At 49.2% G+C, this 17,243-nt stretch overlaps 1 protein-coding gene across 1 annotated transcript; it reads left to right on the forward strand.

Annotated features, from left to right (window-relative positions):
* Positions 1 to 2,922: 2,922 nt before the first annotated feature.
* On the forward strand, positions 2,923 to 11,747 carry Krt74 (keratin 74). The gene is made up of 9 exons (XM_008839974.3): positions 2,923 to 3,448; positions 4,091 to 4,305; positions 5,078 to 5,138; positions 5,582 to 5,677; positions 6,210 to 6,374; positions 7,392 to 7,517; positions 9,463 to 9,683; positions 10,220 to 10,254; positions 10,713 to 11,747. The coding sequence occupies exons 1-9, from the start codon at positions 2,978 to 2,980 to the stop codon at positions 10,916 to 10,918; spliced, it is 1,596 nt and encodes a 531-aa protein (XP_008838196.1). The 5' UTR covers positions 2,923 to 2,977; the 3' UTR covers positions 10,919 to 11,747.
* Positions 11,748 to 17,243: the final 5,496 nt, after the last annotated feature.

The raw sequence follows: 17,243 nt of genomic DNA on the forward strand, positions 1-17,243 counted from the left end.
TCCTGGACACCTGGAAATCTGCTGTTTGTGCCCTAGGTTTCTCTAGCCTGGAGGATCCAGCCTGTCCTGCTTTGTGAGCTTTCCAATGCTCCGTTGTGAGGTCCTCAGTGAGAGCTCCAGCTCTGCTACCATACTCGCATTCAGCCAGGCAGTAAAGATGCACAATTCAGCCCTGAAATCTCAAACAATCAGAACAAGGTTTATTTCCCTTTTGGATCTGGAGATGACAGAGAGCCAGCTACTGGAGGTTCTAGAATAAAATAGCCTTTCAGACAAAAGTGGGTCTTTTCCCTCGATCTTCACATCCTTATTTTGACTGACTCTCTACAACGATGTCTATCTTAAGCAGCTGCTGACCTGAGCCTTGGTTCCACAGCAACCTCTTCTTCCGCTCACACCACACATCTCACGAGGGGCTTTGCTATACCTGTTACATGCATCAGGAATCTCTATGGTTTTGCCTCTGTCTTTTCTTTTAACTTAAAAAAATTTATTGAGAATTTCATACTTCTTATAAGGTGTTTTGACCACTCCCTCCCCTCCAGCTCGTCCCGTATCTCTTCATCATTTTTTCTTATAAGGTGTTTTGACCGCTCCTTCCCCTCCAGCTCGTCCCGTATCTCTTCATCATTTTTTCCTGAACAACTTCACGTTCTCTTTTCTTTAATGGAGCTTTTTGCTACTTTAACATTCCCCCCTCCGAAGAGGTAACCCTAAAATCTTTTAGGGATTAGATAGAGCTCTCAAATATGTTTGACATTTTTGGCCTTTGGAACAGAGTATGTTGCGAAGAGGCCCAAGGACTTTTTGACTTTTAGCCAAGAAACTGGCTACTTTTTTTTGGGGAAAAACAGGGCTAATTTCAAATGTTCATATCGGAGTCCATTGGAATTTCTTGACGAGAGCATCCAAAAGCATCCCTCCATTGGGTTCCCCCCCATTTTTCTTTCGTCTGCCTAGGCTGGACTCGAGAGTGATGGACTCAGGATTTGTTTTCATTGCCTCTAACTTTCATCTCATTCACAGAACATGGCAGTTAGGGAAATGGGCTTTGAAACTAGATACACTTGAACTTCTGTTCCAGTTCTGACTTAACTAGCTGAGTGATTTGGGGCAAGTCTCATAATGTCTAAACCTCTGTTTCTTCAACTGTAAATAGTAATGCATGCATTAAAATAGATTTCCCCTGCTAGGAGTGGCGGCACACTCCTAGCACTCGGGAGACTGAAGTAGGAGACTCTAGAGCTCCTGGCCTATCTCCGCTATATATCGAGACCATGTTTTTAACAAAATAGTATCCTGTGTAGCACTTGGCATAATGTCTCTGTTAATGCAACTGGTCTTACTGTTCCTGCCATTGCTGTTGATCCTGTATATAATCCTTCAACCCCTGCTAGTCTAGGCCAGCCCCTGTGATGAGTGCTCTTAAGGACATGAGTCCAGCCTTCTGGAGGTCCCTAAAACCTCTGTCAAAATCAGCCATTCCTCCTCAGTGCACCTCAATGAGCTGTTTACAGAATTCCTCAGTAATTCTAAGGCCTTGGCTTCACTGCTTGACCTGGGACTATATATTGGTCATCCCCGGTCAAGGACCTTACATAGTTTGTTGACATTCTCACACCGGAAAAGGAAGCAAAGTCAGAGTCTGCCACCCTTGCAATCTGTCTTAGAAAACCCCGAGCCACCATTTCTATTATGCCCCCGGTCCCTGGGGCCAGGCTCTACCAGGAAAGCTAGGACACACAGGGCCCCTGGAGAAGAAGCACCCATTCCTGCCTCATTCCTGGGGGTGGTCCTCCAAGGAGGCCTACATCCCTGCCCTTCTTCCTCTCACCCCGGCTTGTCCTCTCCTCTTTGTCCACCTCTCCTCAGAAGCAGCAGTTTACCACCCTCTACCTGATCAGAGCTTGTCAAACCTTCCTAATGTAATTATGTGGACAGTGTCCTGCAGTGGGAAACTTGCCAGATACCTTGTTTTGAGATACTTAAAAAAAATATTCCGCTCCATCAGGACTCCCTAACTTCTCAAGGACTCATAGTTTTTGCGCTAAAATTGAGCAGTTCCCAGAAGTTATCAGGAAATCAGCAGAATAACACCCTGGGAGTCCAGGAGTGAAACCTAGGAGTTACTACATCTGACTAACTTTAGCCAGGATGTGTTCTAGAGATGGGTTAAAGCTCAGTTCCTGCTTGAGCTTTCAGGATGGACAGGTAATCTCAGCTAGGAGAAAAAATTCCAGTGGAGGAAATGGCAGCTGCTGGAGAAGGTTCTCTCTGTTGAAAGGACAACTTTGAGGTCATCTTATGCCAGGCTTTCCCTGCCCAGAACACAAAGCTCACACAGTGTTTGTGTCGGAGGCAGACTGACATCATTTTTACCTTCTTCTTGGGGCTTGTCCATTACTGGACAGCTATGGTCCTTAGAATAACCCAAAGGATGACTTCATAGAACTTCTTTCTGGATCCAGACCTTTAATAACAGAGAAGAGCCATCTCCTTTCCCTGTACTCTGCTCCTCAACAAGACCAGATGATAGGAGATGGTTTCTTTGGAGAGGAAGCCTGGGGTGTTCAGAGGACGCCACCTTGGCTAAAGGCAGGCATTTACCCTGCACCTTGTTGGTAGGTAGGCAAGGAGGCAGCCTGGAAAAAGAAAGCTAAGAGATTGCCGAAGGGGGATAGCTCTGCAAGTCCCTAATTAGGGAGCAGATAAATTCCAAATTAGACCACTGTAGTGTGCAAAGGCAGCATATTCTGTTTACTATCTAAAAGGCTTTGTTGCTCAAAGGCTTGGAGATCTATGCTCTGCAAATTGCCCCAGCGCTACAGCAGGGCAAGGAGATAGTGCAGAGACGCCCTTTTCCGGTGTCCTGGCTCAGCAGGAATAAAAAGGGGGCAGCCCTCTAGTACCCCAGTCTGTGCTCTCCAGCCCTCGGCTACTGTGTGTCTCCAACTCTGTCAGCTCCACCTCCTCCACCATGAGTCGGCAACTGAACATCAGGTCCAGTGGTGACAAGGGCAACTTCAGTGTGCTTTCTGCAGTGGTGCCAAGGAAGACTGTGGGCAGTGTGGCTTCTTACTGGGTCTCTGGTCATGAGGCTGGGACAGGCTTTGGCAGCAGGAGCCTCTATAGTCTTAGAGGCAACCGGCCTATTTCCTTCAATGTGGCAGGCAGCGGTGCTCGGGCTACAAGGCACAGCTTAGGACATGGCTCTGGGTATGGAGCAGGTCGGGCCAGTGGCTTTGCTGGTAGCATGTTTGGCAGTGTGACCCTGGGACCCACCTGTCCATCTGTGTGTCTACCTTGGGGCATCCACCATGTCAGTGTCAACAAAAGCCTGCTGGCCCCCCTCAGTGTGGAGCTGGACCCAGAGATCCAGAAAATACGTGCTCAGGAGCGGGAGCAGATTAAGGCTCTGAACGACAAATTTGCCTCCTTCATTGACAAGGTGAGTCTTATAGGAGGGCATCAGGCAGTCTGATGGAGCACTTTCCCTGTGGCCTGGGCAACATGGATGGATGGGTGTGACTGGGCCTGGGTGGGTGGTCCCTCATCGCAAGGGAGGAAGAACAGATTTACATAGAATGGGGGAATAAATGAAAGTTCCCATCACTGGGGATCTTATAGAGAAGCTGATAAACCTGCTAGAGGTAGTCTTAGTTTGAGAATGAAGTGTTGGCTCTTGAAGGGCACCTTGGAAGATCCCCATGTCTCCAAAGAACCCAAAGGGCTGAGAGAATAAAGCACAAATCAGAGGGCAGGACTCACAGCACAGAAAGGCACACTTAGATCAGACCTAAGGGAGTTTGGCTCCTGGGGCCAGGGTCAAGTCATAGAAGAAGGTTGTGAGTCTGCCTCTGGAAAAGCTCTCCATGAATGGTGGTCCAGAAGGCTCTGGAAAAGCTCTCCATGAATGGTGGTCCAGAAGGCTGGGAAGAAACACTTGACAAGGGTCTCTCAGAGTGGACAGTCGGGGCTTGACTCAGAGGATTTTGCAAAAAATTCATTTCTCTTGGGAATTCAATGGCATATGTCTATGGGGCATGATAGGATCTGTGTAGTTCCAGGTGGCTGTTGGTTTGGGTTGCAGGTACGCTTCCTGGAGCAACAGAACCAGGTGCTGGAGACCAAGTGGGAGCTGCTGCAGCAGCTGGACCTGAACAGCTGCAGGAAGAACCTGGAGCCCATTTACGAGGGCCACATCAGCAGTCTGCGGAAACAGCTAGAATTGCTGTCTGGGGAAAAATTGAGGCTGGACTCGGAGCTGAGGAGCATGAGGGATGTGGTAGAGGACTACAAGAAGAGGTGAGTGGGCCACCAAAGATTCTTGGATCACGTACTGAATATGTTCCATGTTTTAGGAGGGCAAGGAGCAAGCTCCAGAGTTAGGAGCTCACGTGACCTTCTCTAGCTATAGGGAAGGGAGATGGGAGAGTGCACCCTGTGTGATAACATCTTCCCTGGCTGATAGGTGGGTGTTCTGGGCTCATTGAACTCCTTAGTGGTTCAGGTGCTGCTTAGGAAACTGCATAGACATCTAGGTATTTTCCTGGGATGCAATGAGGGAACTCAAGGACTACTTACTCTCACCACTGATGTCTTAGGGCTCCCCTGCTGCATTAACTCCTTTTCTAGGTGCTGTGACCAAATACCTGACAAGAGGCCACTTAAGGGAAGAGAGTCTTATTTTGTTTCATGGTTTGAGAGGATATGATTCTCCTGGGTGGGGAAGGCATGGCAGCTGGTGGCTCCATGGTGATGGGGCCTTGTGGCAGTGGCTTGTTTCATGGTGCCAACCAGGGGGCCAGAAGCAGATCCTAGCTCCCCTCCCCCATCATGTGGCTGCCAGCTAGGTTCCATGACTAATAGGTTTCACAGTCTCCAAAACAGTGCCACAAGCTAGGGACCAAGTGTTGAAATATATGAGCCTGTGGGGCATGTGTCACATACAAATCATAACAGCCGGAGGCTCCACAGAGTCCCCAGTTAGCCTCAGGGCTTGCCCTGTAGTAGAACGTGGTCACTTAACAGAGGACAGAAGGGTGGAGCCTCTGCTGTCATCTTTCCTCTCCCACAGGTATGAAGTGGAGATCACCCGTCGTACTGCAGCAGAGAATGAGTTTGTGCTACTCAAGAAGGTGGGCGGAGAAGCACCTACAGGCTCTGGTCTCTCTTGTGCCTGTATCCTTAGCAAGACTGCGCAAGACTTCAGCCAGGATACCTGTAAAGGCATTGGGGCCTCAATTGGGGTGGGATCAGAGTTGTGGCCTCAACCAGATGGAGAAGAAGAATACAGACAGAAACTGGACAGAGAAGGACAAGAGAAAATCCTGGCTGGGGCATCAGGAGAGCTTGGTTTAGCGCAGTCTTCTTGTGTGGCCTGAGGAACTGCAGCGCTTCTCTGGGCTGTGTGTTCTCTGGGTGAAACAAAGGAAGAGATGTGGGGCGACTGTCTTTGTCAGCAAGCTTTTCTTGATGACAAATACTAAAGTCAGATGCTGTGGGGCCAGAGGTATTGGCAGAGGCAGGGTGGTTGGTGTGGCGAGGGATGTACCGGTGATACTGTGGGGCTTCTTGGCAGGATGCAGATGCAGCCTACATGGTCAAGGTAGAGCTTCAGGCCAAAGTAGACTCTCTGGATAAAGACATCAAGTTCCTCAAATGTCTGTATGATGCGGTGAGGACACTCCTATCCCCCATACTCCTATCTTGCTCCAGTTAAGAGTTTCACCTGACCCTTCCCGGGGGATATCAATGGGAGGGACTTACGATCACCTCAGAGAAAGATGCTTCCAGGGCTAAGTGTGATCCCAGCACTAACCAACAATGCAAATACAGGATCCTGTCCCCAGACATACGAGAGGTAGTAGATCTGGGCAATGGCCTTGCCCATAGGCAGGGAAAAAATGGCTCCATGAGATCCTATTGAGTAAAGCTGCTTGGGTTCTGTGAAGCCGCAGGAACCCATTCTTCCTCCTATGTGGCCCGCCTCCCACTGCAGCCTCCTGTCTCCACTTCCCACTGCCAGCAGCTGAAAGTGTACTTACTGCTGCCATGGGCCCGTCTCCCTCTCTCTGTGAACACATCTTCAGTGGGCACTTTCCCCACTTTGGTCTGCTGACCTATCCTTCCAGGGACCACAGGCCCAGAGACAGATGGAGAAGAGGAGGGGAGCTAGGGTCTTGACTCTGTCTCTCTCCCCAATTCAGGAGATCGCCCAACTGCAGACTCATGCCACTGAGACCTCTGTCATTCTGTCCATGGACAACAACCGGGACTTGGACCTGGACAGCATCATTGCCGAGGTCCGTTCCCACTACGAGGACATCGCCCTGAAGAGCAAGGCTGAGACGGAGGCCCTGTACCAGACCAAGGTGGGTACCAGTGGGGGGAGGGCCTCGTTCTTTCCTGGGAAGGGTCCTTTTACCAGCATCACAGAAGTCCTGAGTGAGAGATGGTTACAGTCAAGGTCCAATGGCATTCTATCCGAAAGGGACCGATTAAACTCAACAGAGAGGGGCAGGTGGTCCTCTAGGAGACACAGACTGAGCTCCTCCCATTGTAAAACAGATGCATTTATTCCCATAAATGCCACAGGTGCCACAGGAAGGATGGTCACAAGCATGGGGCAGAGAAACATGGGGCAGAGAGACCCAGGTTTCAGTATGTCCTTCAAGGACATGTCCCTCATGACCTAAATTTCTCCTGCTGGCCTCATTTACTAGATTTTACCATCTCCTAATAGTGCAAGCCTTTAGCACATGGGGCTTTTGTGGATATACTCAGTCTAAACTACAGCACCACTAAGCAAGGATGGCAGGTGTGGGCCATCCTCACTGTCCCCTCCTGTCCTTTGTTCCCTGCTCACAGACATGTCGTTTCCTCTTTCTTGGAGAGCTGGGCATAAGAAGGGGGACACCATTAACAGTAGGGCCTATAACCCCTCCCTAGGACACAAAGGTGCCCTAGGCTTCCTTCACCTCGGACTGTAATCAGGAATGCGAGTTTCAGGAGAGAAGGGATCTGCTCCACCTCACTCACTGATGCATCCATGCATCCTCTGGACAGTCAAGCTGGGCCTTTAGACGGAGCCTCTTTTAATACAAGATGACAAATGAAGAGGAGGTGTCCGAACTCTCACACTGGAGAGTGCTTAATGAACCTGGGAAAGACATGGGACAGGAGACAAACCAGAAAGGGGGATCATGCACAGGCTCTGCCTAGAGGATGGGCCGAGGGGTACTTCTTGGTCAGAGTTAGAAGGACACCGAGGTACCGGTTCCACTACCTCACTGCAGGGTCACCTGGATCTCCCTGGTGGTGGACATGCTTTCCCAGGACCTCCTCCTTTCCTTTGTCTCATCACCCCCTTCCTGCCTCTGGGACACTAGATCCAGGAGCTGCAACTGGCGGCTGGTCACCATGGGGACAACCTGAAACACACCGAGAATGAGATGTCAGAGCTGAACCGGCTTATCCAGAGGATCCGCTGTGATATTACTAATGTGAAAAAGCAGGTGGGCAGCAACCCAGTGAAGAATGAGAGGTGCAGTTTCAGCCCTGTGATGGAGATACAGGGCCTGCCATTGAGGAAGAAGCAAGCCTCCCCTCCTGGGCTTGAGATCTCAGGGGCTAAGCACAGGCCCTTTCTCACCCTGCCTCCTTCCCCTGCATCAGAATGGGCAAGAATCCACCCTATCTCTGGCTTCACCAAAGTGCAGATTAAGGGAGTGGGGCTGGAGAGGGCCAGTGACTTGCCTAGGGCTCCCAGCTGTTTATTAACAGGGCAGGATTCAAACCCAGGTGTCCCACCTGTCCTATACCCTTCAGGTATGTCTCTCTGGGAGCAGGCCCTAGGCTTCCTCCTTCCAACTGCATGAAACACCAGCTGGATGTGTGGGGTGTGATAAGGCCCTCTGTGGCCACATTGCGTTTCTGTCCTTGTGGTGGGACATGGCCTTAGTGAAGGGACACGGCAGCTGATGAAGTCCTGAATTCCCCTGCCCTGTGCCATGGAGCCCTTTTCTTTTTACTGATCTTACCTGAAAGCCGGAATTCCTAAATGCTATGTCAATGGAGAGATATTTTAGAGATGTGTGTGCGTTGGGGGCGGGGAATCTTCTGGGGACTCTCTGAAGAACCAGGTCATCTCTGTTAGTGATGGAATTGTTAGAGCCTGCTCTCCTCTTCCATGGACTTCCAGGACCCTCTTGTGACATGGAGGGGCAGGGCACAGGGACAGCTATAAGGCTTTTGAGTTGTCTGGCTCACAGATTCCATTAGGACCCCGCCTCCCATTAGCATGTGAAATCACAGCAGCTCTTGGTGTTTCTCAGAGTCTGTGACTCTAAGCATGCTGTCTGATCTTTGGGGATAGCATGGCTGGAGTCTTGGGCATGATTCTCCTGGATCTGCTGGGCTGGATCCTGTGGTCATGATGGCCTCAGCCTCAGACACCAGATGACTTCTGCACCATTGAAGCTTTTTCCTGCACTCCTGAATTGCAGCAGCTCACAAGAATCTCATCACAAGTCCTTTTTTAAAATTTTACTTTAAAAAATTGTATGTATGTGAGTGAGTGCTGTTTGTGTGAGCATGGCGTATATGCACACGTGCGTGCAGGTTCTTATGCCTGTGTGTGCACGGAAGCCAGAGGACTGACGGTATCCTGCTCTATCGCTTTCTAATATATAAATATATTCACCTCTCCTAGTGATGGGCTTGTTCTGCCTTATTGCCTTTAAATGGAGTCTCTCACTGCACTTAGAGCTAGGCTGGTATCCAGCATGCCCCAGTGATCTTCCTATCTCCACTCTTATCCACAGTACTGGGGTTGTAGATATGTGTGACCACGCTTGGCTTTTTACGTCTGTTCTGGGATCTGAACCCTCCCTCCTGCTTGCACAGTATGTACTTTTACCACTCAACCGTCCTCCAGCCCACAGCTTTATTTTGGTCCATGACTTTAAACCTTCCTCTGCAACAGAAGGCCTGGGCTCTTATGCTGGCTTTGTAGCTCCTTATCGTGCCTTGAGCCTCATCTGTATGAGGTCAAGGTGCTATTTACCCAATGCCTTCGTTTATTTTTTTGTTGCTGTGATAAAATATCCTGACCAAAGCAACTTATGGGAAAAAGAGTTTATTTTGGCTCACTGTTCAAGAGTACATCCTGGTGGGGAAGTCCTGGCAACAGGCACTTGAGGCAATTGGTGAAGTTATAGCCGGAGTCAGAAAGCACAGGATCATGAAAGTTTGTGCTCTGTTAGCTTTCTTCTTCTTTGGACAACCCAGGACCTTTCCACCTTGACCAACTGAACCAAGCAGTCCCTCACAGGCACAGGCAGGGGTTTGTCCCAGGTGATTCTAGGTTCAGCCAAGTTGATACTGACCATCATGGCTGGTATGACCTAGGTCTTATTTGACATTCTGACACTCTCTGTTCTCTGCCCCCCTCACTCCCAGTGCTCCAACCTGGAGACGACCATTGCTGATGCTGAGCAGCAAGGGGACAGCGCCCTCAAGGATGCCCGGGCCAAGCTGGATGAGTTGGAAGGTGCCCTGCACCAGGCCAAGGATGAGCTGGCCCGGATGATGCGCGAGTATCAGGAGCTCATGGGCCTGAAACTGGCCCTGGACATTGAGATCGCCACCTACCGCAAGCTGCTGGAGGGCGAGGAGTGCAGGTGGGGCCTGGAGGGCAACACTATGGTGCCAAGGGAGAACTGGCAGGGTGCTCTGGCTGAGGGGTCGTGTGATAGCAGGAAGGTGAGGACAGTGTTGGCCACAGCATGAGAGAAGGAGGCTGTGGTTTGCCCAGTGAACTCAGATGTTACCTCTTGCAAGGGGATGTCTAGTGCTGTTTATATGCACAGGTGACTGTGTGGTGCCATGAATAGAAATGTGGGGTTAGACAGATCATGCTACAGATGTGGTCCCAGTAAATCATGCAATGCCTCTATTTTCCCATCTGTAGAATGGAACTTTGAAAAACAAGAAAAATCACAGAAGAGCAGGAGCCCACTGCAGCTCGGCTGAATGAATCCTTGAAGTTTTATCCTTTTTTTTTGTTCAGTTTGCTTGCTTGAGGCAGGGTCTTACTCTGTAGCCCAGGCTAGCCTCAGATGCATGGTTCTCCTTCCATCTCAGTCCCTGGAGTGTCGAGATTATGGGTGTATGCACTACTCTCTGTGGCTTCATCTTTTAACTTTATGTCTTGCAGGATGTCTGGAGAGAACCCATCCTCTGTGAGCATCTGTGAGTATCCTTGCGATGGGTTGGGCTGAGAAAGCCAGGGGCCCTGGGGCACAGCACTACACCTCTAATCATTGTATCACTTCGTCCTGAAGTTTCTGGTACTGCCCTGTGAATGTTCTCTGGCTTCAGAAGGACATTTACCTTTTTTGTGCCCTGGCAAACATCACTGAAATCACACCCATCTCTCTTCATGCGGTCTCTCCCCTGGGACACTATTGTGCAGAGAAAGTCTTGGGAATGGGCGCTTCCTTAGGGTGTCCCAGAGGACAAGCACCATGTCTGTTCTATGCTGTCCTCTCATCACACAGAATGGCACATGATAAGATATCATTCATTGCCTTGGTTATGTATCTTGACTTCCGAGGGTTGCTGTGGGATTAAATAGGGTGTCTTTGAGACAGAAATTACCGTAGCTCTTGTCACTTGCTGATGGACACCTGTTCTTGGCTCTTCTTCAGCTGTCATTAGCAGCAGCAGCTATGGCACCTATGGTTATCATCCAAGCTCTGTGAACTCTGATCTTGCTGCTGGCGTTGCGGCGGGTAGTTCTAGCACCTCCCGAAGCAGCCAGCCCAAGACCAGAGGATCACGAGCAGGAGACCTCAGAGACTCCCAGGACAAGAGTGCTGCCATCGGAACTCCAGCCAGGAAGATCACCCGATAAGCCTGCCACCCCACTTACTTCAGTGCCTGGAGAAACAATGTTTCTTCCACCGCCCAGAGATGCCTGCTATACCTGAACCTCGCATCCCTGAGTTTTAGGACTGTCTATGAACACTTGACTATCCACTATCCATTTTCAAGTTCTGATTAACAGTTACCCTTCCTGTGCCAGTAGACCCATTGGGCTTATGAGTTCTCCTACCTTCAGCTGACAAGAGGATTTGGAAGCACAAGCCATTACTGGCCTAAGGAAGACATAATCCTTCCCAGAGCCGGGGGGTAGGGGGGTGGAGAGAAGGGGATTAGGTAAAATTCTCAATAGTCTGAGATTTTCTGCCCCTTCCAGAGTGCTGGCATTGAATCCAGAGCCTTGTAACCAGAGGTCTTAACAAGGTGTTTGTAGAAGAAAATGTGCTCACTCTCAGATCTGTGCACTTCTATTCTCAGAGCCAAGTGGGGGAGAAGAGATGCTCTTGCCATCTTGTGTCACTACCTTTATTGTCAGTGCTTCCTACTTCTACCTGCCAAGCATCTACTCTGTGCCAGACCACCATGCACCCTGCACACATTTCCTCTAATTCCCACCTAATTCTGTAGGGAAGGTGCAAGCCACATCCTTGGGACAAATAGGCAGCCTGGTCCTCAGCGTGGCTGAACTAGCCTAGTCACTCACCTATGAACCAGCTCAGGCCTGGCTGGCTGCAGGTCCAGGCTGTTTCATGTCATGATCACTACCACTTTAAGGGAGGGAGTGCTAAGATCACAGTCCTTGATGAAGGCAGTAGATGGGGTCTCCTCTTTGGGACTGTGTCCTCTAGGGGCACCTGATTCTGGAGTGCTGTTGCTGTGAGCTGAGTCCAGTATGTGGACTTACTCTTGTCTCTGGTATATTCTTAAGAATGGCACCACCTTGTCCCTCCCTTACTTGACCTAAGGATTCTGAGTTCTTGCTGTATATGAAATAAACTGACTTTAAGTGATGTCAGAGGTGTGTTTCTGTCAGTCTGTCCACCTCCCCAAACGCTCCACAGTCTAATGACAGTGTGATCCATGAGTGCGCGCATGCACACGCACGTGTGCACAGCCTTCCTGGGCAGGTCAACTTACTGGAGGTCAACCCAGGAGGCTGCTCAGGAGGTGACCTTAGGCTGCTGGGAGAGGCAGAAACACTCAAAGCTGGGCACTCATACCTCTTATATCATCTACAAAAATGAATGAAATGGATGAAACACATAAATACAGTTAAGCCGTAGAACTCTTAGAGGAGAATATAAGGGTAAATCTGCATGACTCTGGGTTAGAGCTATAGAGTAGAACAGAAAAAAGCAGATAAATTGAATTATTGAATTTATTGGATTTCATAAAAGTTTAAAAAAACTTTTAAAAAACTTTTTTTTTGTTTTGTTTTGGGTTTTTTTAATTTTTGGATTTCTATAGTCCAGGCTGGTCTTGAACTCCTGATAATCTTCCTTCCTCAAGTCTTGGGATTACAGGTGTGAACCACCATGAGCAGCATTTTTCTGTAAGGCTCTAAGGTGAGTTAAAGGGCACTTGTGTGGCTTTTCCTGGAGAAACTTGTACAAACGTCTCTTTACCCCCAGATAGGACTGTGGTGACAGACCAAAAGAAGCACTTCTACCTGGTTCAAGCTTAGCGAACCAGTGTGTTTATTAGGGTTACTGACAGGAATAGAGATGAGGGGTGACTTACAGAAGCAAAGCAGCTGCATTAGCAGAAAGCGTGCCTCAGCATGAGTGACGAATCAAGCTGTTGGAGCCTCCTGCAGTCAGCCTTAGGAGAATGCTCCTCTCTGCAGCAGTTGTTTACTGGTGATATAACTATGGGGAGCCTTGGGAGTCTTGGAATTTTCTGTGCTTTCTGAGCCTGGTAAGTTTCAAGAGTGTCCTGAGTCTTATAAGCCTCTCTCCTCCCTCTAGGAGGGCATGCTTCAATTCACAGGAAATTGCTTCACACCATGCTTTATCAAGAAAGTGGGAAGAGTCAGGCATGGTGGTGTACATGGTTATCCCAGCACCTGAGAGACTGAAGTAGAGGTTTGTGAGTTCAAAGCCAGCTTGGGACACACAATAAGACCTCTCAAACAACAATGCTGGGGTTGGGGATTCTCTGATAGGAGTCTAGTGTTCCTAATGTGTAAGGAACTCTTACAATCAACAAGAAAAGGACAGCCTGGTTAAGATGTGTGCAAAGGGCCCCAATGGACTTTTATCTAAATGTGTACAAATGGTTGATAAGTACAACTATAAATTAAGAAAAATCCAGGCAGTAACAGATGCTGATGAGGATGTAGAGAAGTTGAAATCTTTGTATGTTGCTGGTGGGAATGTTTTATATTCTGGTTCCTTGGAATTGCCATGGGATCCTGAGATTCCATTCCTTGAGCTACATGCAAAGGAACTGGAACCAGATGTTCAAACAGTACACTCAACATAGCAACTCAGAAACAGTGCAAAATAGTCCAAATATCCATCAGTGAGAGGGCGGGTGAAAATGGGGGACACGGTATATTCTTACAAGGAATAGTTTTTAGACATGAAAAGAATGCTATAGTGAGCTGTGTTACTGAGTGAATGAGCCTTGGAAAAAATCAGGCTAAGTGAAAGAAATTAACCCAAAGGGTCCTGTACTGCATAATCCATCCATACGAAATGTCCAGATTAGGTAAAGCCACACAGACAATGCAGGGGAAAGAGGGTGGAGGGCAATGCATGAATGGTTTCCTCTTGATGTGATGAAATATTTGAAAACTAGATAGACGTGGTTGTTATATACCATTGGGAATATACCAAATGCTACTGAATTGTTTGTTCACCAACATAGTTATAATTTTATGTTATATAAATTTCAATTCAATAAAAAATACAAATTAAACATGGGGGTGTTAAAGAGAGGAGGCCAGAGAAATCGTGCCCTGGACTTTAGCTCCCAGCCCTTCCTACCATCTGGCAAATGGAGGTCTGACAAGGACAGGGAGAGCTGTCTGGGGACAGTAGGAGACAGGGACAGCATACCCTCTATTCAGCTGGCCTAGGGCGAGCATGGAGTACGTGGGAGCCCCTGGGAGCTGGTCTTCTGATGACCGAGTGATAAACATCCTGGACACTGCTTCTGCAGATGAGGCAAACTTTGGCTCTCTCAGATGGTTGATGGCTTGTTTAGCTGGCCACCTGAGTCTTAAACTTTGGCCATGGAGAGCCTTGTGCCTGTGTCCGCCCTTGATGGATGATGAGCTGGAGCAATGGAAACTGATAGACTGCTACATTTTCATCAGCAAGAGTCAAAGCCTCAGCCTTGAACCTTGAACCAGGATGTGTGTGTGTGTGTGTGTGTGTGTGTGTGTGGTGTGTAGTGTGTGCTGTGTGTGCTGTGTGTGTGTGTGTGTGTGTGTGTGGTGTGTAGTGTGTGGTGTGTGTGCTGTGTGTGTGTGTGTGAGGTGTGTCTGTATGTTTGTGTGTGTGTGTGTGGTGTGTGTGGTGTGTGTGGTGTGTGTGTGGTGTATGGTGTCTGTGGTGTGTGTGTGTGTGTGTGTGAGGTGTGTCTGTATGTTTGTGTGTGTGTGTGTGTGGTGTATGGTGTCTGTGGTGTGTGTGTGTGTGTGTGTGTTGTGGTGTGTGTGGTGGTATATGTGTGTGAGGTGTGTCTGTATGTTTGTGTGTGTGTGTGTGTGGTGTGTGTGGTGTGTGTGTGGTGTATGGTGTCTGTGGTGTGTGTGTGTGTGTGGTGTGTGGTGTGTAGTGTGTGTGTGTGTGTGTGTGTGAGGTGTGTCTGTATGTTTGTGTGTGTGTGTGTGTGGTGTATGGTGTCTGTGGTGTGTGTGTGTGTGTGTGTGTTGTGGTGTGTGTGGTGGTATATGTGTGTGAGGTGTGTCTGTATGTTTGTGTGTGTGTGTGTGTGGTGTGTGTGGTGTGTGTGTGGTGTGTAGTGTGTGGTGTGTGTGCTGTGTGTGTGTGTGTGCGTGCGTGTGTATCTGCATGTGTAGAGCAGAGAGGTAAATTTCTCACTATTTTTTTTTTTTTTTTTTTTGAGAAAGGGTCTCTCATTGAACCTGGGGCTTACCAATTCATTTCAGCTAGACTAATTGCCCTTCAAGTCCCTCGGATACTCCTGTCTCTGTTTCCCAGTGCTGAGATTCTTGCTCATCATAGTCCAGGGGAGGGGGCACTGGCTCCTGCCGGTGGCTGACTGGGGCAATCCTTCATCCAGCATCCTTGAGAGCATGGAAGCAGGAGAGGCTCTGACTAGTAGGGCCTGAGACAACATCTCAAAGTGAACCCAGGCACACACTGTCACATCTGGCTTTTTATGTGGGTACTAGAGATCTGAACTCAGTTCCTCACATTTATATAGCAGGTACTTTACTGAGGCACATTCCTAGCCCTTTGGACCAGGACTTTGAGTTCCAATCTTGCTAAAGTTCTTAACCCACCTAACAATCAGCTAACGTGAGCACAAAACTCAGCTGCTCCCGGAGCCCGCCTTCTACTCAGGATTGAGTAAAAGTGACAAATCTTTGCTACATGGAGAAGTCCTTCATGGCAAGTCCTGTCTTCCTCTATCCCTATGTGTGGCAGACGCCCCACACAGAGGGACTTCTGGGTAATTGCTGAGAGTCATTTGGGAAAGGACGTTGTCTCAGGCCCAACTAGTTAGAGCCTCCCCTGCTTCTGTGCTCTCAAGGATGCTGGATGAAGGCTTGCCCCATTCAGCCACTGGCTGGAGCCACTGCCCCCTCCCCTGAACGATAATTGAGCAGGAATACATTGAAAATGCGTAAATTGGGACAATCAGGATTGGAGACCTTGAGTGCTCAGGGATGAGAGGGACAGAATGTGACAAGTTCAGTGTTTCATGCTGTGGTTCAGCAGTTGGAGGGACAGAAGAGGACAGAAACCATAGGTTATGGGAGGTAAGAACTGGACACATGTACCCGGGCCAGGCAGACACTATGCTCCAGAGAGCCGGGCTGTGGGATGTTCAGGGAACAGGCTATAGGCCATAGCCACACTGCCTGCATCTGCATGGAACAGCTACTCACTGCTCCGCAGCCCTGAGGGAACTGCCCAACTTCCTTGGGCCTTGGTGTTTCATCTGCAAAGTGGGGAAATAGTAGTGCCGACCTTCAGGCTGTTGTGAGGGTTAAATGAACTAATGTATGCGAAGTGCTTAGAACAGTAGCTGGCAGAGTGAACCTTGCCTAAGTGTTAGCTGCCATCACCACTGTCATCTTCATTATTATCATTTACAAGGTGTCTCCCACCCACCTTGGGGAGAAGGTACAGCAGGCACTGATGTCCCTCTCCTTGGAGCTGTGGAAACGGAGGGTGAGGAAGGTAAAGCCCTACCCATTATCCCACAAGTGGTGAGTGGTCCAGTTGAGACCTTGACACCGCTCCTCAGAGTCCCAAGTCCACAACTACACCAGAGGTGTGGAGTCGGGTGAGGAAGATGGTCAAGCACACTGAGAAGAAGTATTCCTGGCCAGAGAACCAGTGGAGAAGATGGCAAGGGACAGGCTTCCCTGGAAGACCCTCTTTTCCAGGGATGCCACATGGCTAGATGGGAGCAGAGCTGCCACCAGGACACTCCTCTGTCCTTTATACTCCAGCTCCTCAGAATGAGCTCACCTTTGGCCTCATCAGCAGCAAACCTGCTGAGTACCCGTCCTGCCTTTTGAGCGGTCTGATTGTGGCTAAGTCCCCTTGGGGACTGTAGTCAATCCAAACTGGCTCTGGCTGACGGTACTACCTACCTGAACCCACTCAAGGGTACAAGGAGGCCACTCCTGGGGATTCATAGGCAAATGTGCTCAAGTTCTGGTCCATCTGCTGAGGAGGGCTGGCAGGACCTGGGTTGATGTCATCCAAATAGCCCAGCTCATTTTCTCTAATTTTAGAGATAATTACTTTGCTCAGAGAAGCTCCTCCCCTCTCCTGCTGTCTCTAGCCTCCCTACCACCCAGTCCTACCCACATGGGGCTAGGTTCTGTCTCCTCAAACATGTGTCGCCTAGGATCCCCCTGGCTCAACAGCCCTCAATGTCTCCCTGATACCTCTATAAACCTGGTCCCTCTATCCAAGGTCACTCTCTACTCATGACTGCTCCAGCCTGGTGGGTCTTTTCTTCCTAAATGACCTGCCTCTCTCTAGCCTGGGCTGCTTACACCAGTCCACCTGACCCTCCTTCCCTTAAAAGATGGAAATCCAAACCCTTCCTGTACTAACTCATGTGGGTTTAGTTCCCCAAGTGTCGCCTCTTCTCTGTGCATTCTTCTCCCACCAGAAGCTGCTTCTTGAACTCAGTCCTCT

This window comes from Nannospalax galili, unplaced genomic scaffold (assembly GCF_000622305.1).
Source record: "Nannospalax galili isolate Female #2095 unplaced genomic scaffold, S.galili_v1.0 scaffold979, whole genome shotgun sequence".
Taxonomy (NCBI): Eukaryota; Metazoa; Chordata; class Mammalia; order Rodentia; family Spalacidae; genus Nannospalax; species Nannospalax galili.

What these genes read in the sequence shown, in the direction of transcription:
- Krt74 (XM_008839974.3), top strand. Translation starts at nt 2,978, where the DNA reads ATGAGTCGGCAACTGAACATCAGGTCCAGTGGTGACAAGGGCAACTTC. An exon ending in TCAAATGTCTGTATGATGCG is followed by an intron (nt 5,678 to 6,209) that starts GTGAGGACACTC and finishes TCCCCAATTCAG; the next exon opens with GAGATCGCCCAACTGCAGAC. An exon ending in TTACTAATGTGAAAAAGCAG is followed by an intron (nt 7,518 to 9,462) that starts GTGGGCAGCAAC and finishes CCTCACTCCCAG; the next exon opens with TGCTCCAACCTGGAGACGAC.